Source organism: Glycine soja, chromosome 7 (genome assembly GCF_004193775.1).
Source record: "Glycine soja cultivar W05 chromosome 7, ASM419377v2, whole genome shotgun sequence".
Lineage (NCBI taxonomy): Eukaryota > Viridiplantae > Streptophyta > Magnoliopsida > Fabales > Fabaceae > Glycine > Glycine soja.
This window is the reverse complement of record NC_041008.1, coordinates 37855452-37877747: the sequence shown is the minus strand read 5'-3', so window position 1 is coordinate 37877747 and position 22296 is coordinate 37855452. Positions and strand designations below refer to the sequence as shown.

The 22296-nt window shown below is 31.7% G+C and overlaps 2 protein-coding genes across 2 annotated transcripts; one reads left to right on the top strand and one right to left on the bottom strand.

Moving 5' to 3' along the window:
* Positions 1-560: 560 nt before the first annotated feature.
* On the bottom strand, positions 561-6749 carry LOC114419476 (lysine-specific demethylase JMJ25-like). Its single transcript, XM_028385149.1, has 12 exons — positions 5719-6749; positions 5485-5612; positions 4776-4881; positions 4551-4683; positions 4394-4457; positions 3580-4306; positions 2993-3316; positions 1762-2304; positions 1606-1678; positions 1438-1523; positions 998-1117; positions 561-899 (listed from the first exon to the last, which is right to left on the bottom strand). The coding sequence occupies exons 1-12, from the start codon at positions 6433-6435 to the stop codon at positions 828-830; spliced, it is 3093 nt and encodes a 1030-aa protein (XP_028240950.1). The 5' UTR covers positions 6436-6749; the 3' UTR covers positions 561-827.
* Positions 6750-17387: 10638 nt separating this feature from the next.
* On the top strand, positions 17388-17954 carry LOC114420651. Its single transcript, XM_028386495.1, has one exon. It carries the CDS (start codon positions 17388-17390, stop codon positions 17952-17954), a length of 567 nt encoding a protein of 188 aa, XP_028242296.1.
* The last annotated feature ends 4342 nt before the right edge of the window (positions 17955-22296 follow it).

Sequence of the window (22296 nt, the reverse complement as noted above, 5' to 3'; positions counted from 1 at the left end):
CCAAGTTGTGAAAAAATATGTCGACAGCTACTCAGCTAGTGTGGTACTTGGAAAATTTGGAGCTAGGGCCAACACATTGATCCACCTGATTTCGAACTGGTTTCAAATGCTTAACCCTACACTACTACTGATGACCACATATGCCAATCAAACTTTATGGAAGATGGAGACAACTGAACCATCTACAGTTTTGTATGATAATACACGAATATCAATTCCACCGTATATAGCATTTCAAAATGTTAATAAACAAAGTTAAACGGATGTCTGGATCATGGATTCATGGTTCATGCAAAGTAAATCCACTTAGCTGGTTTACGGACTCTGGGCGTGACAGATAAGGTAGTGGATTGTTCTAGATTTATATTTAATTGAGGTCATTCTAGGTGTAGCATAAAAGTCTAAAAAATTATTTTAAAAAAACTGTAGCTTTATACCGTTTACCAGAGTAAAAGAATCAAAATCGAAGCATTCTCAACTCATAGTATTCATCGATCTACTAGCATGATCATTTAGTATACCCGGTGTACTACACTATTTCCGTTGATAGCATTTAAAACTAGCAAAAGTTCATATCAAATTTTACTTCAAATAAACTAAAGAAATATATATACAGACCATAAGATTTATTTCAAATTCCGGTAGGGCATAAACTTCACAGAAGAAAAGAAAATAGAGGCGAAAATTAATCAATTTAATAAGTACCTTACTAGATATAAATTTGTCCGAGCATTAATCTATATACAAGAATGAAGATATGGAAGTCAGGTTGAGACATGAGATCTCTAGAGGCTCAGAGGCATGTAAGTATATTTTAGCTGGTGCAATCATGTTTTGCTTGTAAGTTGACGTACTTCTTTAATTGCTGTATTCATGCTATGAAGCGCCATTTTCTTAACCTGTTTTCATGTATGCCAAAAAGAGAAAAGCTTGTCAATTCTGTGCAACTAAAAGGAGAAAGCAGGAACTGGTAAATAATATCATTTACAAGATCTACCTCCAGCATGTCTGCTTTTGCTTTATGGTCTTCAGGCAATAGTCGGACCTCATCGAACAACTGGATACCCTCGGTAACATTTTCAGGGGACACAAATTCCAATACCGCATGAACACTAGACTGCAGATCAAGAAACAAATGTTTGTCATACACTCAATACAATTCAGAGTATATGAAAGGGATACAAAGACTAATATTGAGATAATGATATTCTTGCTTTTTCAGTGTTGATAGGTAAATATATAATACATTCTTGAGAAATCATTTGCTAAAAGGAGCAGCTTAACATAACATATTGAAATTAGTAGGAATTTTCAAAATATTAAAATATTTAAAATATAAGTCCAAAAGAATGGATATCCAGTTCAATAACAAACAAAATTCAATAAGGTTTCTGCTTTTCAAGCCAGCAAGAGAGAATTTTTTATGCTAATGCACACCTTAGAATTCCTGATCTGGTATGGACATCCAGCAGGAATGACGACAGCTTGTCCAACATGTTGCTGAAAAGTCCATGGTTCAATCTCTGTAATAGTGACAGGAATATGTCAATGAAGTTATCAAGGAATGTAACGAATGATCAAACAAATAGAAGCATATTTACTTACTAAATTCCTCCTTTAGTCTCATTTTGTGAGTACTGTCTAGAAAAATGCTCTGATCTAGAATTGGATGAACCATCTGCAGACAAGAAAAAATGAATAACCATCAACTGTATCAAAATCCTTCTAAGGAATGTCTTATTATGAACTCAGTTAACTTACCTTCTTGTGATAGTCATGGGTATAAGAAAATTCATCATAGTGTCTTTCAAGGTATTCGATGAGCTTTGGAACATCTTGTCTGCGAAAGACATCCCACTGGGCACCCAAATGCTCAGTAAACTTATTTTTATGTCTTTTTGAGCTTTTAAAGGGATTTCTAGGATTATCGTGTTCTGACAATTCAGCAGTTTGAACAGTCCCAAGGAGAAGTAAAGCAGATCCAGAATCAGAATCAGAAATGAAATCACATTCCCCATTGCTGTCCATGCTCTGACTAGAAACTTTTTTAGCTTCAGTTGAGATGCAAGATGTTCTATTGACTCTCCGGAAAAAGTTCATTCCTTCAACCATACTCCGTGAGCCTTTTCGCTCTGTTTCTGGACCATGCAATAATGGTATTCCATTCAATTTCTGTTCCTGTGGCCCCTCAGTAGCAATAGTCTCCATTTGACACAGAGTTTTGTGCTTTTTCAGCAGTTTTCTTATTTTGGTAAGTTGTTCTATAGAGAGGGGGGCATCTGTGGTATGTGTCATAATATTAACCTGGAATCATAAATCAAACACAGAAAACACCATGGATAATCTACACAATATTCCTTTTGCAAACAAGTGCAAGAAACTGGTATTTGAAAGAACGTGAGAAAGAATCAGTTACAACTTATAATTCCTACGCACAGGTCACTAACAGAGACCAATTTTAAATACTAAAGATAGAACAATTCTTAATAAGGTGATTGAGTTACGGAGTTAGAGTAAGGATTTGACCAAGAGTTGGTTCTGGTACCTACTTTTCGACATGGTTGAGTACTGGTATTCAGTATAGAAATGAACATCAAGGCTACTATGGCCCAAAAAGAAATTGTAGGATTTGGACAACTGTATGAACAGAAGATGTACTACAACTTTCATTGAGAAAACATTTCATATTTTCACTTCCAGACCTGGAACAAGCATATATACAAGGGACAGGACTTTCATTGCAAATAATATAGAACTTAACAGGGAAAAACAATCTTCCAAGAAAAGCAAACATGTCATGAGGATGCTTCAAAAGATGAGATCCACTTTAAGTTGTCATAACAGGAGCACAAATACATTTTTTCACCAAAATTGATAATATTAGAAATCGTCTTAACATTCAGAAATTAATACAAGTTAAAGTGCAGGACAGTATCCCGCCAGATATATTTAAGAAGAAATGAAGTGTAACATAATAAGGAAGGACACATACCACATCATATGAGTCATAGCAGAGCTTTGTCACTGAATCAGTTTCTTTGTCAGCAGAGCCATAAGAAATGTAGACATATGGCCCAATGTCATGTTTTGCACTCCCATGTGGCAAATTTGCAGCTAAATTCAGAAGACCGGACAGGGGATGCATGTATTCTTTAACTGGTAGAGCATCAATTACCTCAGCAAAATGAGCTGGAAACTGCTCTTTGAATATTTGGGAAGAAAGCCACCCTTTTAGTTTCAGCATCTCATCCCAAGTGTTTCTCTGAGGACGACGTTTGACAGACCCAGTAAAGTACTGCCTAATGTTAATTTCCACCTGCCAACAACAATACACTTTCAACAATGGCAATTCAGTTTAGTGGCAGTAACATCATGACTAAGAACAAGGTTTACAGGTTTAAGCATATACAACAACTATATGCGAAATTTCAGTCCATAATTAAAAATGCTTTGAATTGAATAAATAAATATTATTATAAGATAGTTTTAATCCTTTTTGATCAAATAATGGTGTCAATTTAACAGATTAATTTTAAAAAAATGTGACATATACAATAAACAATTAGTTGGTATACTGACCTCCCACCAATCCAAACAAGATTCAAGCAAGTCTTTATTTTTCTCATATCTTGTAATGCTCTGCTCAAGATAAGTACAGAACATGGTCAGTGGATCCCAACTGAGGTTTGATGTACTTCGGAGTGCATCTTGGACAACTATAGGATGGCCTTTTCCACAGTGTTTCTGAAAGTGCTCAAAGTTATCACCACTGATGTCCATCACTGTGGGACAAAACAAGTAATTATCATTGGAATCTTCTCTTAGAGCTGCTTCTTGCAACTGCTTGTATCTGTTAGTACTGTGATCAGTGTCAAAACACAACGAGCAGCTCGAACTTTTATCTGAAGTTTCAGGAAAGTCATAGCTGCAAACAATTTCTTCTGCCTTTACTTCCATCTCTTTGATCCAACTCGAGGGGAAAACAGATCTCAACTCAAGGTGGCTTTTACCACAACCACCAAGCTCTGTAGGAGGGCATGATAGAGTATCAATGCCATTACCATTTTTCCACTCGGGCAACATTGAAGTATCAGTTAAATTGCCACTAGATGTGGCTTTCTCATCCAAGTTATGGCTCTCATTAGCACCACAAGGTTTCATTTTACCAGGTCGCTTGAACACAGATGAGTTAATTTCTCCAGAAGCTTTTCCTTGACTTAATTCCTGACAACAACTTGAGCATAGGCTATATGAGCAACTAGGACAGCTTCTATGGAGATCCAAAATGGGTGTTTTGCAGTGATTGCTGGGACAGGGTGGGTTACATTAGTTAACAAGCAGCGCTAGAAAATCATGTTACTTTTCTCAACAGCACCAATAGAAGAGAACTTACCAATAGTTTTTCTCATTGTAGCCAAATCCAACCTGCTTGATTTGAATATCAGAAATATTTTTCCCTGTCACCCACAAAGGTGTCTAAGATTTATGTGTTATAATAAACAAAAAGCTGCTTCAGAAAACATTAATGTTAGAAGAACAAAAATTACTACCTTTAACTTTTGCTTCTGCTTCTAGCTCAATGTTCTGATCTTTACTTATTTGCTTTAGTACTGGAAGGAGCATGCAGATCAAATAATGAAAATGCAATATTCTATCAACTTTGCTCTTACCAGTCAAATATTCCTGAAAAACAACAGGCCAGAAACTGAAGTGTCAGTATATGCAATTATCAAAACACTGTAAAAGCAGAAGAGTGTCCGTGCTTGATGTCAGACCTTACTTTCACTGTCTTTACATTGACTTGCTGAGCAATCCTTACAAGTGCAAGTTCCACAACAAACTGGACATGCCTTCTTAATTTCATTTTGAGTGTCAAAATACCTAAATTTTAGATAAATATTGGCAAATGACTCATATTATGTTTATGATATGATTTTCAATTTAAAAGGAACAGACAACAGAATTCATAGTGGTAAACATCTTGACACTAGTGATTATTGATCCATCTGCTATTTACTATTTCCGAAAATTAGCAAAAACAGATAACGATTCCATTTGCATGAAATATTTTCTTCTTTAAATTTTAATTATTCTTATTAAACATTGTTGATAGTGATAAACATTCCTCACATCTCTCTTAACCACATCAAAAGGGGCATCCTTTCAACTAAGGAGAAGCTGTGGAATTATGATAAGAAACTCTAACTATGCAATTAATTGATCAAATCACACTTTTCAAACTCAAGCTTCTGCATTGCCCCAAAAATTTAACCACATGTGAGACCCTAAAGAATCAAAATCAACAACTTTTCAAATGGAAATACACACACACACACACACACACAGAGATACCGACAAAACAAGAATTTAAGACAACATCAAACATTGAAACAAGCGCACACAGACACAGATAATGTCACAAAGGTTAATTCTCATTCTCATGCTCAAAATTGGGAGAATTAAGTGAATTCAACAATAACAAACCGCTCTTTTACGCAATCCATGCAGAAGAACTCCCTCTGACAGCTCAAACACTGAATGAGATTCCCAGACTCACTTCTCTGGCACCAATGACATTTCTTCCTCTTACCCTTTGATCCATACGGGACAATCTAAACAACAACACAAATAAACAATGCAAAACTCTCCAAACAACAACAAAAACAGAACAAGTACAGTTAGTCAAAACAAGTACACCTAATGTTCTGGAAAACACACCTGCAACTTCCCCGCAGGGACTCTATCAACATTCTTGGACCTAAAGTAACGCGGAGCAACAGTTTTACTATCAACACCAACTTTCACATCACAATGCGAACCCACATTGTTGTAATCACGCGTCGGCGAAGCCGGAGAGATTTCCATCACACCGTTGGGCAATTCTCTTCTCAACTCTTCTTTAGTGTAACACAATTCCTCTTTTTCCTCCTTCTTCTTCTTATTCTCCTTCTTCTTATTGTTCTTCTTCTTGTTGTTATTATTTCTCTTGTTCTTGCTCTTCTTCTTCTCAGCCTCTCTCTTCAGCACCATCCTCAAGAGCTCCAGCTGCATATCGCCCTGCTTCAGCGCCTTCTTCCTCGCCGGAGAACCATCATCGGAATCCCCGGAAAGCATGCGCTTCTTCTTCACGATTCTCGAGGTTCTCCGTGCCCTAGATTCGACATTGTCGTCGAGAACATTGTTGTTGTTGTTGTTGTCAGGCTCGGGTTCCTCTTCTTCGTCGTTGTTTGATTTGCGCTTGCGCTGAAGCTTCAGCGACTCGGGAACCTTCTCCTTGTACTGGCGGTGGCGACCTTGGAGGTAGTGAATCTCGCAGAGCTTGAGATTCTCCTTCACTCGCCGCCGGCACCGCCATTGCCGCCCATCGGTGCGCCCGCACCGGAGGTGGTCCGGCAGAGGCTCCTCCGCGTCTTTCTCCTTCGGAGTTTTCGACATTGATTTTGATTTTGCGAGAGAATTGGGAATTTTATTTTTTGTTTTGCGCAGAGAAAACTGTGTTTCTCTGCAGAGGAAGGGGAAAAAGGGGTTTTCTGTTTTTCAAGGAGAGTGTTTGTTGCTATTTATTGGGAAGAAGAAAAAAAACAACAAGAGTGAGAAATTGAAAATGGGTTATGTTATGTTATGGCATGTTCCGGTAATTATAGTTAAGTTGTGAGTCCTGTTTGGTTTCATGAGACTCAACGTTGGGATCATTGATTTGTATCAGGGGAGATCGGGACTAATAGAAAGGCTTGTGATCTTATCATCACTGACCTGATAGAATTGCAAGTATTTTTCTGTCAAAAGCAGGTTGTAGATTTTATTTTATCTTGGTTTTGATTCCAAGTTATGTAACTGAATCTATTTGGATTATTTGGGGTGGGACTTTTTTTGGGCAGATTTACTAGTTCTTTTTAGTTTCTTGGGCTGAAATCAACCGCTTGGGAATTAATGATAGGATATTGTCCTGTTGTGTAGCATTTGGTTTTTGATCGATCAAGCAATTTGGATGTAAGTTATGTGTAGAATGAGCAAAATCAATGTGGTTTGTTTGGTTTGTAATTGTAGCAGCCTTTGATGTACATATTTGCCTTTGTTCTGTAGTTTTTTTTTTTTGGTACAGTTCTGTGGTGCTTTGATAAGATAATTCTGTTTAATCTCGTCCAAGATATTGAGTTTTGACTATATGGGTTCGGTGTGAGAGTATGGTGTGTTGATTTGTGATATATTTTGTATTGAAAATTACTTCCTTAAAAGAGGGAAAGGAAAAATAAAATGCTGAAGCAATATGTTATTCAACCTTTTCTTTTTAATATTTTAGTTTTCACTTTATTTTTTTTAAGAATCAAAGATAAATATATGAGAGTTTGCAATATTGAGGTTAAGTTATCGTAGTTAGACTCCTTTGACAAGTATGGATTAATTAGAATGTTTTTTTGTTGAGAATATAAAAATTAAAAAATAAAAATAAAAGAGATATATATTTAAATTAAAATATGTGAGATCCAGGTGAGATTATCTTATTTTCTTTTCTATTTCTTTCTTTTTTTTCTTTGTCAACATGATATTTTTCACTTTATTAAATAATTTCAAATCTAAACTATAAATATATAATCGTGTTAAAGAGTGAGTAAAATGAGACATAGATTTGTATTTGAAGGCGTGTAATGTGTTATATAACAAAAATTGACGAGAAAAATAGTTAAATAGTTTCGGTGTACCCAGGCCACGTGGTGAGGCTCAAAATGGGTCAAGTCCATGCTATATCTTATCTAATTTGAGTAGAATTATTTTGCCTGGAAGGATATGTGCGGTTCACACCAAAAGAAAACCAGAAATAGAATTAGCCTTTACAATATTTTTCCATCATGCTGGAGATTAGCTAATTTTGTTGTTGTTTAGTGGTGTGATTAGAGCACAAAGTGTACTTTTTCTGTGCTGCAAAATCATTAACTGTTGTTTGATAAAGGTATAAAGTCCGTTTTTCTTGTATCTATAGTGTAATAAAAGTATTGGGCTCACAGTTGAGTACCATCACGCTGTTGCACACATATGATGTAAAGAGAATCTTTCATCATGGAATATTGACACCTACCAATTTTAGTCGTTTGGCTGTCAATTGCTGTTACACTTTTGATTCCATATAAAATCAAAGAGTATGAACAACATGCAACTAGTAGCACATATTGAAAACAGCATGATTCCGATATTTGCATTGCAGTTGTATTCTAAACATGTGCAATTGTTTCAAATAAAGCTGTACAGTTTTATACTATCCGATTTTCTTAAAAAGTTTTTGGAAAAGCAGCGAGTCATGTTGCATTGTTGCCTCAATATGGAATATCACATAAAGGCTTCTGCAATTGCCACTGCATTAAATTTAAAGTGGAGAATTTTTTTAATTAAAATTAAAATAAAAATCATCTCCTTTGGGTGCAGTTACCATATCATAAAGCCTTCCCGAGTACTTCTTTTTCTTTTCATTTTTTCTCTCTAAAGTCTAAACCTTGCTCTGTCAAAGTTAAGTTTTTTTTCCCGGTCTTATTGAAAGTACAAGAACTATGTAACCTTTGACATTGACATCATATCACATCAAATATTAAATACTTGGGTTGGGTCCATATAGGGGTGGGTAAACGGATTCAGGTCCATAAACTAGTTCATGGAATCCGCGATCCGCGCGGATAATAGACTAATTTTTTTAAACGGTTCATGGTTATGTCATATTTTTGGGTCTATCCCGCTTAACCCGCGAATTATGTGAGTTTGACTCGCGGGGTTCACAGGTTGTCTTGTTGTTGGAGATATTTAAGTTTCATATTTTAGATTTATTGCTTGGATTTTCTTTTGTTAAGACATTATTTATTTTATTGATGTAATTGACTAATTGTTAAGATTTTATTTACATTTGTATGAACTTAATTTGATTATGTTGTATTTTTATTGAAATTGAAATTCTTTTAAAACTAAGCTCGCGGACCAGCCTGTTTGACCCGCGGAGTCCGCGGGGCGAGGACGAATCAATTTATTGGTCCGTGTAAGAATGCGGGACGGGCTGACTCGGTCTGCTGCCAATATGGACTTATGCGGACGGGCCGACCCGTTTACTCACCCCTAGGTTCATGCCAATTGAAATATAAGCTAATTATTAACACTTTTCATTAACTTTGACGTTGAATACGACACCAAAAATAAAAAACTTCAATGTTGAATAAGAGAACCTTTAGCTAAATATTTATAGCTGTTATTTTTATTTAGCATAGCTTGACACACTTGACGGAGTTGGGTCAATTAAGTATTCTAAATAGATTTTGATCCCTAAATAAAGTATTACTAGGAAATACAAAATTTATATTACTTATTTTTCAACTTATAAAGGAATTAGTTTTTTTTTTACTAACAGTTGGGGAATGTTAGTATTGTTCCAATAGCAATAGCAAGTAATCTTCATAGATTGGTTTAAAGATGGATTATGGTTGGTCCATTTAAAAATGTGTGTGTTGTGAACATTTCTTTAGATGTTTGAGTAGTTTATCTCGAGCAAAAAAGTGGTTCCTTACATTGTGAGGGTGGGGGTGCCTTAATGCATAATCTTAACTATCAAAGCTTACGACAACTTACCATGTTATGTGTATCTAAGCTCAACAACCAACTTGACCTTTTAGAGTTGGGTTGGTTCAAGAGGTTGACATTTGGTTAGGCCCAAAAGAGATTGCCAATGGTTATATCCAAAGAGATCAAACCAAATTCAATATACATAATCTTCTATCTTCCAGTCTAAAAGAAGAATGAGGCTATATAAAGACAAGACACTAAGTTACTTATGTCAAATAGAGAGTTCAAAAGCTACAATATATATATATATATATATATATATATATATATATATATATATATATATATATATATATATATATATATATAATTATACGGTATAATTTTAATAATTATTATATTATTTTATAATTTTTAATTGGATAATGGATTTATAAAAATCAGATTCTATATCAAATTATAAAAATATTTATTAAAGTTATATCGATATAATTAGATTTTGTCTTGTATATATTGAGAGAAGGAGGCTTTGGTTCCTGAAATAAAATTGCTCAAAATTTCTTAAAATGGGAAAAAGAAATAGAAAATATGGCTTCCAACTTTCATATGCACCGAAAAATCCTACAAATTAATAAGCAAAAGAAAAGGATAAACTCATAAAAGTAATGGAGAAATATGATCCTCACTTGCTAATTATATGAATGTCTTTCACTTCGCACAATCCCATATTGCCAGAAAAACATGATTGAGTGCAGCGTCGATGATAATAACACCATAAATTAAGCATCTATCTGAGATGAGAGTGAAACTTCATCAATGCTACACTCAATGATGTGTCTCTAATATGGGGAGTTTTCAAACCTATAGGAGATCCATTTTGATTTTTCTTACAAATTACCTTGCTGGTGCATTTGTATCTGTTATATAATATGAATTTCATTTGAAAAACTTGCATAGAGAATGTTCAATGTAGTACACCAAGTCACCAACCATTCGTTCGTACTCCCATTTTATCACTAATTGATGATTATAGTTATTAATCGTTTCTCTTTTATCTATCTATCATTTCCAGCTATTGCCAATTTAGTACAAGCGAAATTATTGTACTGGTCAGTTGTACTGAACTGAAACCTTGTAGTACATGGGAATTATGTATCATATGTTGTAGTCAACAGTTGAAATATTCCTTAATTCCCACCTAAATAATTTGTTTCTCTAACCTTTAGTTTAATAAAAAATTATTTTTACTAAAGATTAAATTCGAATAGTGTTCAAATAATTCAACTTATATTTTAATAAATTAATCAATTATATTTGATCTCGTTTCATTAAGTCTGCAGAGTGAGTTTAACGTAAGAAACTCTTGTACATTTCCAAAAAATAGAAGAGCAAGAGACCCTTGAATTATCATATTCCAAATATGTATGAATCCGAAAATTAAAAGATTATGACTTCTACTCCCTCTATTCCATTATAACTGTTATCTTACGTTATTTTATATGAATTAAAAAAAACTAATAAATGAATGAAATAAAATAATAATTAAAAGTGGGGAAAAAATAGTAATTGTTACATTAAATATTAAAATGATAATTTTAATTTTTTCTTACATGACAATTATGTGATTGAGGGAGTAATTCTTTATGCATTTACATTTGACAATTTCAAAGTTTCCACGGCTTGTGATTCATAATTATTAATTTCATGTGCATGTAAGATGTGATTTGTAACCCTAGAGACGAATAGCATTAGAATAAGAGAAATTCAAAGACTATATAAGTATGAACGATATATTTTAAGATGATTGGAAAAAATTAATTGACACTACATGTACAAACAAGATATATATACTTTTTGGTAGTCTATCACTTAAAAACTTCACATTTAAACATGTTTGACTTAAACATGAATTTCTGATAAGTTTATCAGAAAACATGTAAATAAAAATAAAACACATTAAACGATTTTGTAATTTATAAGAATAATCATTGATCTAAAAGCAATTAAAATAGATTGTCAAGGTCTAAAAAACAATTACTTACATAAGATTCCGGTTACATAAGATTCCGGTAAGAGATTCTAACTAACAAATGATCCAAGAATGTAGAAAGGAGAAATAACAGCCTTACACAGTGAAATAAATTTACATAGACAAAACAAAAATAATGAAATATATTATCACCGTAGATGATTGTTTATGGACTTTTCTACTATATCATTCAAGCTGTCCAAAATGAACGAGGGAAAACAAAAAAAATTGAACAAAGATTATGCTCTGAAATTAAACTCATTCGTTAATTAGATCTGTGATCATGAAAAGATAAATTTAACCTTTATTGATCAATTTAATCCCTGAAATGAGCATAATAGTTAATCTATTTTCTAACATTAAATCAATATAATGCCAATTGGCATTAAGTGAAGTTGTCCAACAGATATGCACTTATTGGACTTGGTGCGTGAACCACAAATGGTGGGTACTCGTCGCAGCGGAAGCGAAGAACCTGCTCTGATACCATGTTAGATTTCATCTTAAAACCAATTGACATTAAGTGAAGTTGCCCAACAGATATATAAGCCGCACTCCAAGGATTGAGGCAGCCGATGTGGGACCCAATAACTTTTTCTTTTGAACAAAAACAATATAATACTTGAAAATGACAATTATTGAGAATTAAAAATTCGCATATATAAAAATTGCTTTGTCAATTTTTTGCATTATTTTAACATTTTAATTAAGTAAAAAATATAAAACAAATTAATGATTAACTCTCAATATAAAAAAACTTAAGAGAATTATACAAAATACCTAAAATTCATAAAATACAAAGACTAAACAAAAATAAGAATTGAATTCAAAATTTTAAAATTGTAAATTTTATTATTATTTTCTTGATTTGTTGTCGTATCTTATAGCTTGTCATTATGTTAATATACATATCCTTTTTTTTTTTGCTTTAAATTGATCTTTTGTTAACAATTTTTTTAAAATTAAAGTTTTTTTTTCTTCAAATTATTACTAAATTTTAAAATAATAATAAAAATAATACAACTTGATTCTTATTGGTTGAAAAATCAACCGTATCAATACCTTCCAAATTAATGGGAACACGATAGAAATAGAAATTGTCTGTTTCTTATCATTGGAGAGAGCTAGTTAGGGTTAACATAGTAGGATAATCTTTCTATATATTGTAATATTTAAACCTATTACATAAAATATATGTGCAATATTATTATGAAAAAAATATATAGATTTATATATAATATATAGTGATAAATAATATAACTTTGTAGAATTTTGTTAAAATTATAATTTTTTTATAATTTTCATAATTTATAAACATAAATAAAAAATTAATTTTAGAAAAAATGTGTGAGTTTAATGAAACAATAATTTTGTAATTTAAACATAATTATACTATAATATACTTATCATGTTTTATTCTCGATTCTTATCCTGTTCTCATATTATATCATTGTATTTGACCATCAAAGGAATCCTCAATTTTCAAGATTAAGATTTTTTATTTTCATGAAAATTCTAAAAGATATGATCATGCTTATTACTTCTGAAATAGGTCACTTCCATTGAACTTGATAAGAGATGAAACACAAAAACACTTGCTTTCAAATATGTGATCTTATGAATCAAATTTGTCACTTTTTTAAGTACAAAATTGTCAGTTATAACCTCCGTGTAAAACTAAAACTGTCAATTTCAAAAATGTGTTTCATTTTTTTAAGTACAAAATTGACAATTTTTTCATTTTTAATTAAAAAAAACTACTCAAGGATTTTCGTAACTACTTAGAGAAATTTTTAAAATTGAGAATGGATAAATAATACAAAAAATGTTGTGAGGAATATTGAATATCAACACCATAATTTTATTTCCATTAAAGTCTTATTTTGGAAAACAACATTTTAGAACGGAAAAGCTTTATTCATAAATCTGATTTTTCTTGTGATATCATTAAAAAAAAAAACTAACAGCACTTTTAAAATTGAACAATATGAGAACAGTACTTTTAAAATTGAATAATGTGAAATTGGTTTGCCTCTAGCTATTGCAATGCATAGCTTATAAATTGTTTATTCAACAACAACAAAAAAAAACTTATAAAATTATTTTATGCGCCGTCCACTCGTGGCGTAGCCACAAACGTCCTTATAATCGTAGGCAACTTGGTAGAAAGAAATATGTAACTTTACATATTCAAAAATATCTTAGATATCTTTCTTCATCAATCGTCAATGGTTAAAGCAGATAATACCTTTCTATATCAGATTTCCTTCAAATAAAGGCATGACGGACAGCTCCAACAAAAAACAAAAAAGCTGGACAGTAAACTCATTTTTGAAGATAAAATTTATTTTTAGTTATTTTTTAATGAGATTAGATGTCAGAAAAAAATGGACTCAGGAACCTGAAATAAATTTGATATTTTTTCAGAAGTGAGTTTCTCTATTGCTTTTTTTTTTTAAAATCCTTGTGTAAATTGTTTGGAATAACTAAAGCTATATTATTTTATGGATAAAGAATATCCTTTTATATGTATGGAAAAGAATTGTCCTTTTAAAATTTAAAATAAAAATTCTTGTCCTTGCTACTTTGATTTCTCTTTCTTTATGTGTTGACTCTTATTTTTTAGCATGTCCAATTGTCCTCGAATCTTAAGAATTAAGATTTTTTTTCTTCAAAAAATAAAAAGAACAAAAAAAAGAATGGGTCAATTGTGAAGGAATATTTTGCTCTACGAAAATCAAGTTCTCAATTGACATAATATATGCATTTTTATAGGCAACATTCCAGTTTATAATTTATTTTAGGCTGATAATGCGGTCTCAAAACTTAGCACTGTTAGCTTGACTAATTGCCTCACTCTTATTTTTGCACTGTAAGGATGAGAGTGTGTGGAGGATATATACCTCTTATGAGTATGATCACAATCACAAAGCCATACCCACGACACATATACCCTAATCACTGAAAGCCTCAATATTATTAAGGATCTATTTGGATAAGTTAGAAATATTTTTGAGAACTTTTTTATTCAAAATGTAAAACTTTTTTTGGTTAAAAAACTCTCGAAAAAAATTATAGTAGTCTTGTATCCAAAGAAGTTCTAACTATCAACTTTAGTGCCCTTTTAACTCGTTGTTGGAGTCTTACTGCTTAGTCAGGTGAGATACTTCCAATTGCTACAATTCCTCCATGAGAAGTCAAGAGACTCCTTAACTACCCTAATAGGATATATATATGATGGAAGTCCTGCATTATAAAAATCTCGTTTAGTCATTTAAACTCTAAAATAATTATAAAAATTATTTTATATTCAATAATGCCATTCATTTATCAAATGATAAATGATATTAAAATTTTGTATCAAAGATAAATAAATCTAGGATATCTAATATATATATATATATATATATATATATATATATAAAGAAAGTTTTATTTTAATGGATGATATCACGTGATATCTTATATTTATTCCCTCCAAGTAATTTAATTAATGTAAATTTTATATTTATTTCATTTTATTATATTTTTAATAGAATCTTAAATGAATTATAGTATGTAAGAATTATATAAATTATAATACTTAGAATATTTTGTATTTATTCTATTTTTTTTAAATTTTATGTAGTAGATATAAGAATCATGTAAATTATTGAAATAAAAGATTTGAAAAGATTTGTTTATCCATGGGAATAAATATAAGATTTGTTTATCCATGGGAATTATAGTCAAAAGGTGTATTGGATTAAGATTTCAAAGGATTTTAAAAGACTTTTTTATGATTAAAAAGTCTTGTGGTATTCAATCAAGACTTTTATAAAATATAAACAAATCTTGTGGTATTCAATTAAGACAATAAAGATTTTTTTTTCAGGGCAACAAAATCTGTTGGTATTCAATTGAGATTTCTTACCACTTTTAAAATGTCTTTTGGTATTCAAAAATAAATAGATTTTGATGGATTCTTTTGTGGAATGGATTTTGAGAGACTTTTTAGTTAGAAATACACATAAAATACTCCTCCAACAATCTCACCCAAACCCTTGAGACTTTTCATAATCTTCCAAAGACTTTTTCTTCTCCTGCCGAACAAGACACAAACCACTACCAGGTTCATTCTCTTACAACTTTTCAATCAATTTTACCTATTTTTTTAATGGCAATCGATAGTCAATATTGTTCATACTATATGTATATTACGCAAATCAAAAGAAAAGGGTGCTGTATATGCTTCAAGATTTCGTATTCATATTGTTTTCAACGTTCAGGCAATGAATATGCATCAAAAGAATGACAATTGATATGCATCAAGATTTCATATTGCTTTTTTTTAGTACTGTATATGTAAATCAAAATAAAAAACTCTTTTTTTTTTTCTGTTTCTTCAACTTATTTTTTTACAACGTCCATTATTATTATTATTATTTTATTGTGTTATTATTAAAATGTTAATTATTAATGTGTTATTATTATTTTTTTGACAGCGTGTTATTATTATTATTATTGTGTTAATAATTTTTTAATTGTTATTGTGTTATTATTATTGTTATTTTGTTAATAGTTTTTTTTTTTAAATGATTTTATGATATATGAGTATTATTTTTATGGAAAATGCTAACATGTACCCTTAAGACACTTGTTAGTGTATTATGTATAGAAATTTTGTATTGAAAGTTGTGCAATTTACTTTTTTAAAAGTAAAAAATTGTTGTTTTTAAGACATAGTTACTATTGGAAGTATCCTTAACATGTGCACTAAGTGCGCATGTTAGCATGACCCTTATTTTATTATTAGGTAGTTTTTTATTGGTTTTTTTATTGAATTGTATATTATTCGGGATATAGTCACTATACTTTTGACAATTAGGAAACAATAACTATTTTTGTCAAATAACTAGTTTCTTATATATATATTAGCGATCAAATGGGGGATTCACAAGAAAATAACAAAGGAAAGAGTAGAGACAAAGATAATTATGTATCTTGGACTATGGAGGATACCAATGAGTTGTTGCACCTCTTGGTGGATGCTATGAATAGGGGATTGCGTGATGCCAATGGGTCACTTAGCAAACAAAATGTAGAACGAATAATACTTCCTCAACTCAATGCAAAAACTAAATTCCCTAAAACTTATAGTCATTATTTGAGTCGGATGAAGTGGTTTCGAAACCAGTATAACATGATGTCAACCCTTATGCGCAACAACTCTGGCTTTGGATGGGACCCAATTGGAAAAACTTTCACTGCTCATGAGGATGTATGGAAAGATTACTTAAAGGTGAGCTAAGTTCATAATATAGGATGTATCCTGATGTATTTCGAAAGTTGTGCACGATTATAAGAGAAAAAAACACCTTTGGAGGATACAAGATTTATTTGTGTTGAAGAAATGTTTGCATCATTCCTACAGATTGTCGGCCAGAACACTCGATATTGTGTAATCCGCAATACATTTGGCCGATCACAATTTGCTACAAGTGAAAATTTTCACAAGATTTTGAAAGCTCTGAACTCATTAGCACCTGATTTAATGGTTAGACCAGGCTCAACTGTGCCTGCAAAAATAAGGGAAAGCACAAGGTTTTATCCTTATTTTAAGGTATGTGATCATTATCTAATTATAACAAAATTATAATTATAATTGTGATTATTATAATAATATTTATGATTATTGATACACACACTTTAGGATTGCATTGGAGCTATTGATGGTACACATATTGCCGCATCAGTAAAAGGACGAGATGTAAGCAGTTATCGTGATCGTCATGGAAATATATCACAAAATGTATTAGCTGCTTGTAACTTTGATTTGGAATTCATGTACATTCTTAGCGGGTTGGAGGGTTCAGCACATGATTCCAAGGTGTTAAGTGATGCTTTGGCAAGGAAGAATGGACTTAAAGTGCCCCAAGGTAAGTATTATCTGGTGGATTGTGGATTTCCTAATCGACGCAAATTTTTAGCCCCATATCGAGGTGTACGATATCATCTACAAGATTTTGCAGGTCACGGTAATGACCCTGAAAATGAAAAGGAATTATTTAATCTTCGGCATGCATCCTTAAGGAATGTGATTGAGAGGATATTTGGTATTTTTAAATCGCGGTTCACAATTTTTAAGTCAGCACCTCCATTTCTATTTAAAACACAAGCAGAGCTTGTGTTGGCATGTGCAGCACTTCATAATTTTCTTCGCAAAGAATGTCGTTCTGATGAATTTCCAGTGGAACCTACTGACGAGTCTTCATCTTCATCTTCAGTGTTACCAAATTACGAAGACAATGATCATGAACCCATTGTTCAAACACAAGAGCAGGAACGAGAAGATGCTAATATATGGAGGACTAATATAGGTTCAGATATGTGGAGAAATGCTAATAATTAGGCGAACATGAAGTGAGAATCACTTTGTTATTATTTTTTTAGGCAATAATGACTTTGTTATTAAAAGGTTTAAAATTTCTATCGTTTTTATTTTCTTTATTCAAACATTATAATTTATTTATCATCTTTTTCATTCACTTTTGTAACTTCCGTTATTTTTTTGTTTAAAATGTATTAATCTTTCAAAATCTTAAAAATCCATAAAGTACTTTGAAATCTTAAAAATCTGTGTTAGAAATCCATTAAAATCTTGAGTTAAGAATCCTTATTGTAAAAAGTCTTTTAAAAAAAATCTTTTAAAATCCCACAAAATCAATACAATCCCACATAATCTTTTAAAATCTTCAAGATTGTTTTTGTCAAAATATTCTCTCAAAATCCCAATCCAATACACCCCCTAAAATGAAGAAATTCCATTTAGGACAACACTATAAATAATAACAATTTTGTGAAACATGTATATAAAATATATTTAAATAAATATTGACATATCTATTAACGTATATTTATTAAAATTTATACTAAATAAAATATATTAAAAATTCAAATAATATAAAAAATATTTCTATAAATTATAAAATTATAAAATGTGAATTTAATATCCGTATAAGTACGAGAAAATTAGTAAAAATTAAATGATAATTTTTAGGAGAACATTTTTTATATCTACAATAATTACTTTGAAAATCTTTAATTTTGAGTCAGAAACTAATTTTCAATTAGAGAAGTTTGGTCTTTCTTAAAGTTTCTTAAACCTGTCTAAGAATAAGTTTTGTGAGTGGAAGGGCTTGGTTTGAAAGGGAATTGCCCATGGTCCAAAATTTTCTTCGATGCGTGTCTTCTTGTAGGTTAACCAAAGATGTAGGCGATGTATGGGTGGAAGGGTGATAATTCGGGGGTGTCTATTCAGTCCGATCAGCATATGACTATCTGCATGCATTTACATTTGGTGACCAAAATCAACAGGTTTTCGAGCTAATTTGGAGGATGAAAATTCTTCCAAAGATCATCACATTTGTCTGGAGAGCCTTGCGGGATGCTTTGCCCACTGCAGTAAACATCATCAGATGGAATATTATAGTGCAAAACACGAATCTTTGATGCTCTTTTTGTGGATCTGTAGAGGAATCGTTGACCCATCTCCTATTTAGATGCCATGCTGCGAGCTCGGTCTGGTCTCTATGCTACTCATGGCTCAATATTTCTACTGCTGACCCAATATCCGTTCAAGAACACTTCTGTCAACATGTTTTACTCAAAGCTTCAGCTGCTTCAAACCGAAAATGGAGGGTTCTTTGGTGCGCTGTTACTTGGGTCACTTAGAACTGGAGGAACAACATTATCTTCTGCGGTGTGGTGTTTAACAGAGATAAGTTCCTGCATGATATACTGTTCCAAAGTTGGTCCTGGCTGAAAGCTAGTCAGCAAAACTAAACTTCAGCTTCTCTTGTATGCAGTGGGAATTCAACACTGTGGTTGCATCTTGGAATAGCTAACTTGGTGTTTTATTTTTCCTCGTCTGCTCAATCTCTCTTTAATTAGTGCCACATCCGTCGTACGTGGTCATGCCTTTCTCGGTGGATGGGATTTAATCTCTGACCTTACCATAACATAGGAATAGTTTACTCATTTTTGGTTCTTAGTATCCTCTTGTATGCACGACTAGGTGTATATACTAAGATTCTGGTGGGATCTCTCGTTTTGTTGGCATCCAAGGATAGTGGGGGTTTACTCTATCATATGATTTCCGGTTTACACTAGGTGCACTATCATTTGTTAGCTGGGTTGAGTATTCGGGTTCAGCCTATTTAAAAGTATCACTCATATGTTTACATTTTAGATGGGTTGGATAAGTCTAGCCTGCAAAATAAATGGATTCTTTTTTTCAAGGTTCATGTCTTGCATGTAAAAGCCCGTGAATAAAATGAACCGGTCTACAGATTCAAATATTAATTTAAAAAAACATTTTTATTTAAAAATGAAAAATATATAAAATTAAAAGAAAAAAATTGACTTTGTTTTTTAAGTTAAAATCTATCACATTTAAATATATTAGCATTTTAAACATAATAAAATAATAATAACAACAACAACCTAAATTAAAGATCAAAATCTTAACATAACAAATTAATAATATTTGCACAATGGATTTAGGAGGATTAAACAGATAGTCCGCTAGTATACAAATAAAACCCACTAGATCTTTGAATTTAACGGGTCAGACTCAGAAACTTAATATACTTATATAGACTATAAGAAAAGAGACTTGTTATTCGCCCAATCCATGAACTTAAAGGGCCGATTTGTAGACTTGAATTCGTATACCCACCCCCATTTGTTATTATTAGCACTTGTGCAGTTATTAAATGTCATATTTGCCTATCTTAAAAAAAGTTGTGAGAATGAAACCTAGACCCCCCTAGCTACAAGCTCATATATACTTGAATTGAACTAGTTTTTCTAGTGAGACGTTACTCTTTCATGGTAGTTGAGTACAATGGAAGAGGTAGTGATAATTATAACGAATTTTTACTTCAAGTTAGAAGAGATTTTATATAATAACAATATATTATAATAAGAAGATAATTGTGTAAATGAGAGAACTCTTAATGATCGATTGTGTTTGATTATGGATTGATGGCGATTAACAATCAAAATGAATTGTTACTAATCAATAGTCACATCATCATGAGAGATGTGAGAGTCCTTGTGTGTATACAATCTTACCTAGGATCAACCTAAACCCTACCAATAGGTGGGGTGTTTAAGGGCTTTAAAGAAAAGATTAAATCTTAAATACTACTACTTTTTTTATCCTTTTTATAAGAAACAACATAATAATATATTTTATATTATAATTTATTTTTTATATGAAAAGATCGAGGGTAGTATTAGACTAACTTTGAGATATGTGTTCATATGGGAGGGGTGAGTTGATGCCATAATAAGATATCTTAGTTGAGTATCAAGATGATCTATAATCAGGTCACATATGTTTTCTTAAAGTGAGATGTCTCAACATGATTATTTGGTAACCATGTGAGAAATGTGCATATTAGGAGTGTGCTTGTTTTTCCATTGGAGTTACATTGAACAAAATTTTTCACTTTTCAAGATAAATACTAGAAGAAAGGAGAAAATTAAATTGACATTTAGTTTCAAGTAATTAAAAAATAAACACAGTACAACATTTACCCTTTTTTCCCTCGTTACAACATTCACCTTATGATTTTTGAGAATTATGTCCTTAGAATAGGAACTCCTCAAGAACCCATCCTAAAGTACTCATCTTTTAAAAATGAAATACAATATGCAACAAACTTACAGCATGCCAATTTATTGGATGATTATAACATAGTTTAATTATTCTTCAATATCGAAATAAAATGTTGGTAAAAAATCGAAATAAAATGAAATATCGTAGCTTAATTGACTTAATAAAATGAAATAGCGTAGCTTAATTGACCTAATTATTCTTGTATTATTATTTTCTTTCTATATTGAATTTAATTTCCAGTGATGTTATTTAAGGATAAAGTAAAAGATTAGGCACCGACATGGCCATAAAGAAAAGGTGTTGACCGTACCCCAAGTCTACATCACTTGGGTGAATTGAAAATATAGATTCAGACTCCATTTTGAAGCATCATATATAGTCTATGACACTGCAAAATGCTACTATATCTATATCTGTATTTTTTGGTCTAGCTCACATCACAACTTCACGACCTTATAATAGCCACTTGGATCCAAAACTGCTGGTCTTGGAAATCCTAGGTGCGCACTAGGTAACCATGTAATTAGGAAATCATTCTAGTTTTTAAGTGCAAATGTCCAAATAATTTCCTCTAAAGAAAAAAAAAGTCCAAATAATTAATGAACCTCTGATTACGTTGTACTATAACGATTCAAACAAGAAAGGGATGAAATATTTACATTAAAGTGTAACTGTTTAATCAAGAAACATACGCAAATTGCCGTTGATCCGTAAACAGAAGGTGGTGTTGGCCAATATTTAAAAGCGAAAAGTACTCCTCATAAGAGCTTAAACCAAGCTCGTGTTCATGCTCATCACATCTTATATAATGCTGTATCATAATTTTAAAGGGCCACCTATAGGTCATCTCTATTTTATTTTTTTTATGGGCATATTTCATCTCTATTCAACTACTAATTAACTAATTTGTTTTAGACCCAAACCAATCATGCAATTTTATTAATTATTATAAATATTAGCAATTACTTTATTTTGCCGGCCAGAAGTTTAATAACCGAAAATAGATAATGTCATCAATCATAATTCAGAACAAGCATTTGTAGCCACTCATTCCTAGCAACTCGGA

What these genes read in the sequence shown, in the direction of transcription:
- LOC114419476 (XM_028385149.1), bottom strand. Translation starts at nt 6,435, where the DNA reads ATGTCGAAAACTCCGAAGGAGAAAGACGCGGAGGAGCCTCTGCCGGAC. An exon ending in CTTGTTTGGATTGGTGGGAG is followed by an intron (nt 3,317 to 3,579) that starts GTCAGTATACCA and finishes TGTTGTTGGCAG; the next exon opens with GTGGAAATTAACATTAGGCA. An exon ending in CCCATGACTATCACAAGAAG is followed by an intron (nt 1,679 to 1,761) that starts GTAAGTTAACTG and finishes TCTTGTCTGCAG; the next exon opens with ATGGTTCATCCAATTCTAGA.
- LOC114420651 (XM_028386495.1), top strand. Translation starts at nt 17,388, where the DNA reads ATGTACATTCTTAGCGGGTTGGAGGGTTCAGCACATGATTCCAAGGTG.